Source organism: Cottoperca gobio, chromosome 16 (genome assembly GCF_900634415.1).
Source record: "Cottoperca gobio chromosome 16, fCotGob3.1, whole genome shotgun sequence".
Classification (NCBI taxonomy): domain Eukaryota; kingdom Metazoa; phylum Chordata; class Actinopteri; order Perciformes; family Bovichtidae; genus Cottoperca; species Cottoperca gobio.
The window spans coordinates 5,260,775-5,270,057 of NC_041370.1; the positions used below are offsets into that span (position 1 = coordinate 5,260,775).

Here is a 9,283-nt window from a genome sequence, read left to right on the forward strand (position 1 = left end):
ACTTGTAAACATAAATGAATTTAAATCTAAACAGCAATCTGATTAGTTATGTAATACAGGAGCCATTAATGGCTATAAATAGATAAATGCCAATTTTTGTGTTTTCCTTCTCCAGTTCTTTAAATAATCTTAGAGAGGGGCAAAGGTTGTTGAGCTCGCGATTAGGAAGCTAAGAGTCCTTCAGTAGTGGAGTTCCACTTAAAGGCTGATAAGATAAGTTCAATTACACACGTCTCTTTTGGGTGAAACTGGAAAGGACATTACAGGTCGACAGCCTAGCATGTTAACTATAGATGGCTGAGTGTCCGGCTAGATCGTGTTCAAAGCCGTTTGTTTTTTGCATGAAGGGTTAAAGTTTTAGTGAAATGTTAAAATTGTGAGCTTAATATCTTTTGTGTGAAGAGACCAACCTCTTGTGAGCGAGTGTGAGAAACCAGCTATGTTTCTGTTTGCACACTTCAAGCCAAATGAAAGGTCACACTTTCTCAGACATGTCCTGTTTTTCAGGAACTTCTGTCGGGTAAACTTGATTCTGGGTGACAGCGATAAGAAATACATGAGACAAACTCAAGGATAAAGAGTTTGTGAGAAGATATAGCAGACTATGAGAGGGGAGGCAGCTTTCAAATTCATAGTAAGACCTTTAAAGTTGAACCTGTTTATAGAGTGCATGTAGCATATGATACAGTTAACATCTCCAGCTCTTTCTCTGACCCTTCCTGCTAACCGCCACCTCCCCGACCGCCTCCTACTTCCAATAAACCCAAAGGGAGCCGTGTGTGGAGCTGACCCCCACACTCTCACACACACACACACACACACACACACACACACACACACACACACACATAGTGAAAGTGCCATGGAGCAACTCCAGATGTGAACATCCTCTCCCACTCTCTCTCCCACACTCTTTTCTCTCCCGCTTCCACCACCAGTCACCCCCCCCCCTCCTCCCCCATGCAGCTACGAGTTTTCCATTTCCTTTTTTGGTGAAAAAATCTCAAACGCAGGCAGGGAGGAGGACATTTCACCAATGTCGACAGGAGAGTGTGTGTGTATGTGTGCTTCATCAAGGCGATGAAACAGTCGACTCAGCATAAACAACGGTGTATATTTATATATACACACACTTTCGGGCACACACACAGTGTGCAGTCACTCTCCCTTTGACTCGGTCTATCTCTATCGCAAACACACACACACTCACACACAAAATGATCTTAAACCTACAGACACACACAAACACTTTTCACTGTCTTTTATTACACACACATGGTTTCTCTCTCTAACACTTTCTCACAAACTTTTATGCCCTTCCCCTGGTGCACGCACACCAGAAGGGTTTTCTCCGACTTAGACAGTAAACACAAGTCAACAGAAAGCTATGACCTCATAAACCAGTGATGGATATTTCACTGTAACCACAAATACACACATAATACAAAAAAACTGCACAGCAAAGATCAGTCAGTGTACATTTATTTAATAAGACTTTACAAATAAAACTAAACATGTAGCATTTGGCTGTGTCAATTATCATCTTTTTTTATTTTTACAGTAAGTTCATACTGTTATCGCCTCAATGACATGTTTTCCATTTTTAAATGTATATCAGGCAACTCTGACTCACCAGCATCAAAGCTGAAATAATGAAATATAGGTATTTTTTTCACATACATGTTAAAAACTAACAATGATAAACAAAAAACAGTAACAGCGTCAACAGCAGACATGCATACTCCTGCAATAAACAAGAACGGTATTGCATTTTATTTCAGCTTCTTTTGGGTTATAAATGCTGGCTCTTTGAGCAACGGTGATAAAAAAAAAGAAAGACAAAAAAAAAAGATTCATAACAACAAATGAAAAAGACAGAAATAAGATTGAACTTTATGTAAGTGTTGTTGCAAAGCAAATACTGTACATGACAAAAAAAGTGTTCTGTGTTCCATGTGTTTTAAGTTGCGTCTTTATGTGCACATAACTTGAAGAGAATATCTTATCAAAAGTGCAAATGACTTTATTGATCACAACTACCATCATCTGACTATTTTACTGAAAGTATAATCAGCAAAGTGTTTATACATTTTCTTCTTGTTTTTACTTTCTGTTCATACTTTAATTTAAATTTCTTAAAAGTGTAGTTATAAGAGCATTGGAACAGAACCTCCACCATACTTTGAAATATAGATTGTGAGGTTTACATACTCGACTGCATCAGTGTTCTGTGTCTTCTCTTCAGAGCCTGACCTCTACCTCAAGTGGCAACTTCTTAATAGAAAATATGAACGATTCTTTTAGCAAAGTGACGAGCATTTTGCATTTCTTTGGTTCAATAGTACATAACATATTAGCAATATTATTTTTTTTAAAAAGGCACTCCATAAACTTTATTTCACAAAATTCATTAACTTTTTTTGGTTAAAGAGTTAATCTTTGTGTTGGTTCATTTCAAACAATGCAGCACTAGCTCCTGGATGAACATCGAACCCGGACAGGGACCACAAGGAACTTATCTCTATATAAAAACAACCTGAGAGGCAGCATTTGTTAGCCTGCGTTACTTTCCTCGGTAATAACTTGGAGTTCTTGTAAATGCTGTGACGAAGGGTGACCGGTAAGTCAAGGGAGAAAAGGGCGAGAATGTGGTGATTGACGGCTCTATAGGTTGGTGTTGCAGTCGCGGCACAAGATCCTGTCGCCGTCAGGGAAAAAGCCGGCGCCCACCAGTGAAGCAGAGCACTGGGAACAGGTGAAACATGGCTGATGCCACTGGCGTTCCTCAAATGAGATGTACTTTCCTCCTCCAAAACCTAGGACAGAAAGAGCAATGAGATTAATCTGTATGTCGAGCTTTGAGGGCCTGATCATGCATACTTCAAAACAAAGCAAATGCGGGAAAGAAGCTTATTCTATCACTTCTACAAAGAAGAGTTCTCCATACATATATTGCTTCCTGGAATGGAACAGGTATGTATCATTATTTAAGAGTTTGAGATCATTAAACCAGGTTGCACACATTGCAAAATGCAGAAACTATTTTAGAGTCAATCTAAGTATTAATATTGTTTTTAGTGCTTAACCCTCATCCAATCAATCAATCAAAAGTAGCACAAATGAATATTATCATGTCGAACACAGTGATGTAATCTTGCCTGTGATTGGTTTGCTGCAGGCCTCGCACTTCTTGGCGTACAGGCTGCCAAAGCACTTGAGACAGTAAGGGCTCTCGTCCCGTGAGGTGAAGTGTTGACCCGCCAGCTGTGTCTTGCAGCTGGTGCACACAAAACACTCCTTGTGCCACGGCTCGTCCCGATAGGTCACGCCACCTTTAGCCAGGGTCTGGAAATGAGTGAGGGGTCAAAAGGTCACGTGGAGATCCTTTTAATTCACAAACTAAAATATATATTCCCGTGCACGTTTCTGCATAACTACGCATAACTTCCACACACGTTTCCCATGTTTCCATTGTTTTTTTGAATTACCGTGCAAGTGTCCGTGGGAATTCTTTGATAACTTTACTGACCTTTTTACAACGTGTGCAGCGCGGCGCGAACTTGTCCTCATAGCAGGACACGCAGTAGTGTTCATCTTTGTCAGGGATGAAGGACTTCGAGCCAATCGGCTGTTCGCAGCTGTGACAGATGAAGCAGCCCTCGTGCCATGTAGAGCCTGAATACTCCAACTTCTTCGTACCTAGCAAAGAGAAAGAGCGATGACAGGAGGCGGAGGAAGAAAAAGAGAAAGAAGGATGGAAAGAATGACTTAGTGTAACTTTTTCTGTGTAGAATGCATATTTTACCCTCCTTCATGGGATTGTTACGGTATTTTTGGTGGTAATTTTATTGAACTATGAAATGATACACTTCAATTGCTTGAAGGCATATAAAACTCATTTTGTTTCAATAAGATTTATTTCATTTTAAATCATAATACCACAGGCCCCACACTTCTTTCCTACTGCTGGAAACTGGCGGCAGGCCGTATAGAAAGAGGATAATGCCATTTTCCCCACCGTGTCCCCAACCAATCCATCTTCTATCCCTTGGCTGTTGAGTTTTTTATTATACTGGTTGGGTTTATTCTATGGTGACGCAGTGGTTGTGTGGGGCTGACGTTTTACATTTTACACCAACTGCCTCCGGCTGCGTGCTGTGGAGCTGCAGCAGTTACTGTAAAAGCCCCATGAAAAAACACTCTAGGTTATAATCTTACAGGAATTATAGCGGCTCAACAACGAAAATATTAGAAGTTAAGTAGGAGTATTTGACAAATGGAATAAAAGTGAACAAGCTGAATATCGGAGGGCAATTTCACAAGCATGCCAACACTTTTAAAGAGCTTTAAAAAACTATTTGAAATGATGGAATGGGTGTAGTATACAGTAGGACGCCGACACAACATTTAGGCTCATAAAACAGCCTACATTTTATAATGCTCAAAGTATTTTATCAAATTCATATACTCAATTTAAGTACCTCAGTACCCGCTTGTCCTTCCCCACATGCTACTTTGTTGCTTAAGTATGTAGGTTTTTTAGTGTGACCTTTCATCAATGGATTTCCTTTGTATATTATTATACATACTATATATATATATATATATATATATATATATATATATACATATTCTATGTAAATTTTACTGTCTGTCTGTCTGTCTGTCTGTCTGTCTGTCTGTCGGAGGAGGAGGAGGAGGAGGAGGAGGAGGAGGAGGAGGAGGAGGAGGAGGATTTTCCAAAGAATAAACTGAGAGACGAGAAGAGGACCGTTGTCTGGGAGACATGCAACTTCCTGTGTGACCAATGGTGGTCATGCATTGGGAGAACAGTTGCAGCAGTTTTATCAGAGAAATCTTTTTAACCAAATCATCTTGTGAGAAATACATTTACACATTTACACTGTGTCGGTATAAAGTTTCTTCTCCTTCTGTCGCCAACATAAACAACTTCAGCCAAGCATCCAATCAAACAACGACAAGTGTGTGCGCCTGTTTTTTTAAAAGTTGTACACATTTTTATAAAGTATAAAAGGTGAAAGCTGTTTTTAATCTTAATACTCTAAATTTTCCTTATCAAGGCATTTGAGCGTAAATTACACTATACTCTGTAATGCAAATGTATGATCCTCATAAAATAACATGAGATTAGCTACAGTGGAAATAAAGGGGAATGTTGTACTTTTCCTGGAATCATTTGCTGCTTTGTGAGGGCTGTGTAAGCTGCTACAGGGGCGCTGGAATAACTAACTTGCTTATCTCTTGTTATCATCAGTCTGCTGGCAGACCACCAGCCCTGGGGATCTGGCTTACAGACAACAAGTCAAGCAGACTGACAATTACTCTGTCACATCCAGCAGCGGCTGCTGCTCGATGGTGGACCCTCGCCTTCGTCTCTTTTTCTTCTCCCTCTTTTTTTCTAAAACCCCTTTCGTTGCATATCTCCTTGATCTGTTACTTTATGCTTTTCATTTGTCCTCGCTTCCTGGAATTTGTCATGTCATAATTTTCCAAAGTCATTTGCCTATTCATCTTGAAATTTGAATTTGTGTACTTCATGGAAAATAAAATGTGGGACGTCAAGACTAATGCTCAGCGGGCGAGTGAAGCGCCATAATATACGGCACTGTCGAATGAATTATGCGGAAGGTATTTCACGTGTCACTCCATCTTTCATTTGATTTCATTTTAATCAACTCTCTCTTCCTGGACTTTAAGCTAAGATAGTTAATGTAAAAATAATTTAGAGAGCACAGATGGAAAGTCCCTTAAATGTCAACTCCCACATTTCTCCATGCACAAATGTCTTTACCTGGCATGACGACCTTGTCGCAGGCGACACACTTGGAGGAGAACTCATTACAGTAGCAGTCGTTGCAGAGCAGCGCGTCATCCTGGCTGGTGAAAGGCTCATCTGCCAGCGAGTGATCACAGCGGAAACAGCGGAAGCAGTGCTCATGATAGTGCCGGTCCTCATAGAAGAGCTCCTGTCAGCAGAACAAGAGGAGACAACAAGGAATTGGACGTCGTTTCATAAATACATCACAATGATAAATGATCTAAAAGGAGGCAAATAAGGAAAAGACGGCAAGACAAAGTCAAACATACACATGTAAGGTCTGCACAGGCAGCAACAAGTATGTGGTTCGTCTGTGCGTACGTGTGCAGACTGTACTGTGCTTGTGAGCATGCTTCTGTTTGAAAAAAAAGTCTCACAAGGAAGTTAAATTGATAGTGTGAAGGGCACTGAGCCAAGAAAGTGCTGGCTTTATTTATCACCCACTGCCCATGAGGGTGTTGATAACTCATTGGCCTCCATAGCTAAGCAAACTACCAAACACTGTAGCATGCCCCATTCTGTAAATTCCACTAAGTAGCGTAAGTCAGTCTTAAATGATCCACTTCATGTTAGTTTTTTCCATTAACTTGATTGTGGGGAAGAGAGAGACGTTCCCTCATGCTGCATTTTTACAATCATAGACAAAATTAGCCTGTTGGCCTATGTGGACTTAGTGGAAATTGCTTGTGTAATTGCACGTTAAATTGGCCTTTTCCGTGTCTTGCCAGACAAAATACATAGAACAAGCCTCATTTAGCAAGAATTATGAGTCATTAACATGACATAACTTCTGTTTTCGTTATCCAAGACCATGTCAAAACATGGTAAAATGGCTTTAACCTAATTAGGGCAGATCTTTGATGTGCTTTATATTTATTTAAACTATTAATATTTACCTCACAGAGCGGAAAGACTAAATATTCCAGCGCATGGTTTACAAAGATTCAACGCTACCAGAACTATTTAGGTCTCAATGTCTTTTTATTCAAATTTAAACCCCCACGAAAGAGTTATGGTCCAAAACGTGTTTTGAGAGGTCACGGTGACCTTGACCTTTGACCCCCAAAAATCTAAATCAGTTCGTCCTTGAGTCCAAATTTAAAAGAAATTCCCTCCGGGCGTTCCTAAGTTAATGCGTTCACAAGAATGGGACGGACGGACAACTTAAAAGCATAACGCCTCTGGCCTCGGCTGTCGCAGGCAAAACAATTCTGATGTTTCAATTGAACTTGTGTATGTACTCTACTTGTTACTGTTTTGCAGCAGATAGATAATCGCACGTCTGATCATGTCAAAATGAATGCCTTACTCTGGCGTCATGGCCGATCAGCTCTTTGCACTCATCACATGTGTTTGAGAACAGATTGTCGTAACAGGGGATGCAGTAGGGACGGTCATCCGACTGGATGTACTTGCGGCCATACAAGGACTCCTTGCAGTTGTCACAGTCAAAAGTGTCCGCCATTGTAATTTTCTGTAAGCCTGAAACACAAGAAAAAGGAGACGCTCGGTTCAGAAACATAAAAAAAAACAAGGGCAACAAATCCAAAAGAGAGGAGGACAAGAACAGAGGGACAACAGGGGAGGGGAAGAAAAGGAGGGAGAGTCTTTAGGAATGATTTAGTCACCTTTTCCAGCACAGCAGTTGTAAATCAGTATAGACTTTCACTGCTAATATTTACGCTGTAAATACTTCGGCTTGCACCATCGATGGAGTTGAGCTCAAACAAAGCACACTGTGCAAGTGGGAGCAAGTGGAAAAAGAAAGAATAGAACGAAAATAAGAGAGAGCGAGAGAGAGAGAGCGATAAGAGACGCCCTATTGCATATTAACTTTTAAGAGAGGTAGCTGTCGCATTTGCATTTGCATTCTCTCTGTAACGACCAAACTCCTTCCTGTCGCTGTCAACCCGCTCAAAATCTGCAACGTAAAGATTAAAGCGCCAAAACAAGCCTCTCTCATGACTAAGTGGGAATACAGTAGTGTATCCTTGCATGTGAAGAACTACACATCATTCACACCTCTAAATATTTATGGGGCAATAATCTATTTGCGAGGAGAAGCGTGGACCACCAACAGATACAGAAACTCCATGAAGCATTCGTGTGTCTTAGACACTTGATGTTGTTTGAACACGACTCCCTAAAAAGTGGCTTCCTGTCAGGATAAAGATGCAACTACAGTAACATGCATATACAGATACAGGAGGTATACTGTCTGAGTACATGGTTTTCACTATGCAATAGGGCCCTTGATCATGACTGAGCACACAACAAAGTGACAGAATAATATTGTGAGAACATTATGGCAACAATATCAGGTTGCCAAAACATTACAGCATGGCTGGAAGAGAGCCCAGTGATAAGTGATACAGCCCTCTGGCAGGGTGCACTGCTGGCTATTCATTCCCACCACCAAGCAATAATAATCACCTCTGATATAATAATCAATCAAACTGCAAACTGACCCTGTGCTGCCTGTCTTACACACACGCAAAGAAAGGCTATGCAAGTGCATAGGAGCCATGCAAACAGGGTGACACGGGGGAAAAAAAGAGAACACAGACTAAAAGCCAAATCACACAGGATCCATCATCAAAGAAAACATTAGTCCCAGACTCTCATGTTTCATCTGTCTCAGCCCTTTGAGAGACCAAAAGCTCTTAATGAGTCGGGGTGAGAAAGTCAAGATCCAACAGACTTCACCTGCTCGTGGTCTTCATATTCAATCCAGTGACAGGCTATCTGCTAACACAACACCCCCCTCCCCTCCCCAAACTGGACACGCTGTCAGCACCCGACGAACTTAAGACGTAAATTAGAAAGTGTAAACGCTCGACAGCCCTGCAGCCGTGTGTGTACACTGGCTTGCATCTCAAGACTCCCATATCTCTCTATCTATGACTGAATAGATACGTCTTTAGTACCTGATGTCTCATATTTAAGTATCCATCTGGAGTTTATGGCAAACTATCAGAGTAAGCAGCTGTGGTTGGCCTGTGTAATGTACGGCGAGGTGCTGAACTCAGCTTTTTAAACATACATTTCTGTGCATTTGACACACCATCCGTCAAACGTTGCCATCAGCTCCCATAACCACAACCTCAAGATTAGATCAACAAAGTAAAAGAGCTGAAAATGAGCACAATGACCTTAATTTTATCTGCCGTGCTAGGTAGGTATGTGCTGCCTTTGCTTGCCAGGTAAGAGAACGAGACGAGGCATGACTCACAAAGCCAGGAGGCCAGTGCTATGACGTCGGATGTCAGCTTTAATTTCCAAAGTAAATCAGACTGCTGTTTATTACCCTCCACGAATTCATATGCATCATAGACATATCCCATGCTAAAAAGCTGCAGAAAGTAGGTCATGAAACATCTCAAACGCAGATGTCTAACTAGCCAACGACCGTGTACCTGAGACGAATCACTCAGTGTGTCCCTG

At 41.1% G+C, this 9,283-nt stretch overlaps 1 protein-coding gene across 2 annotated transcripts in view; it reads right to left on the reverse strand.

Annotated features, from left to right (window-relative positions):
* Window positions 1-1,246: 1,246 nt before the first annotated feature.
* fhl3a (four and a half LIM domains 3a) overlaps window positions 1,247-9,283 on the reverse strand; it is a 27,707-nt gene continuing 19,670 nt past the window's right edge. Inside the window, exons 1-6 of one of the 2 annotated variants that reach the window (XM_029452221.1) lie at window positions 7,468-7,574; window positions 7,149-7,321; window positions 5,813-5,987; window positions 3,530-3,699; window positions 3,159-3,345; window positions 1,247-2,816 (exon numbers count right to left, since the gene is read on the reverse strand). In XM_029452221.1, the coding sequence (XP_029308081.1) occupies window positions 2,665-2,816; window positions 3,159-3,345; window positions 3,530-3,699; window positions 5,813-5,987; window positions 7,149-7,304 (840 nt within the window). In that variant the 5' untranslated portion in view covers window positions 7,305-7,321; window positions 7,468-7,574 and the 3' untranslated portion in view covers window positions 1,247-2,664. Of the gene's footprint in view, window positions 2,817-3,158; window positions 3,346-3,529; window positions 3,700-5,812; window positions 5,988-7,148; window positions 7,322-7,467; window positions 7,575-9,283 lie in introns of those variants that run through there. The other variant, XM_029452220.1, reaches the window with a different exon arrangement.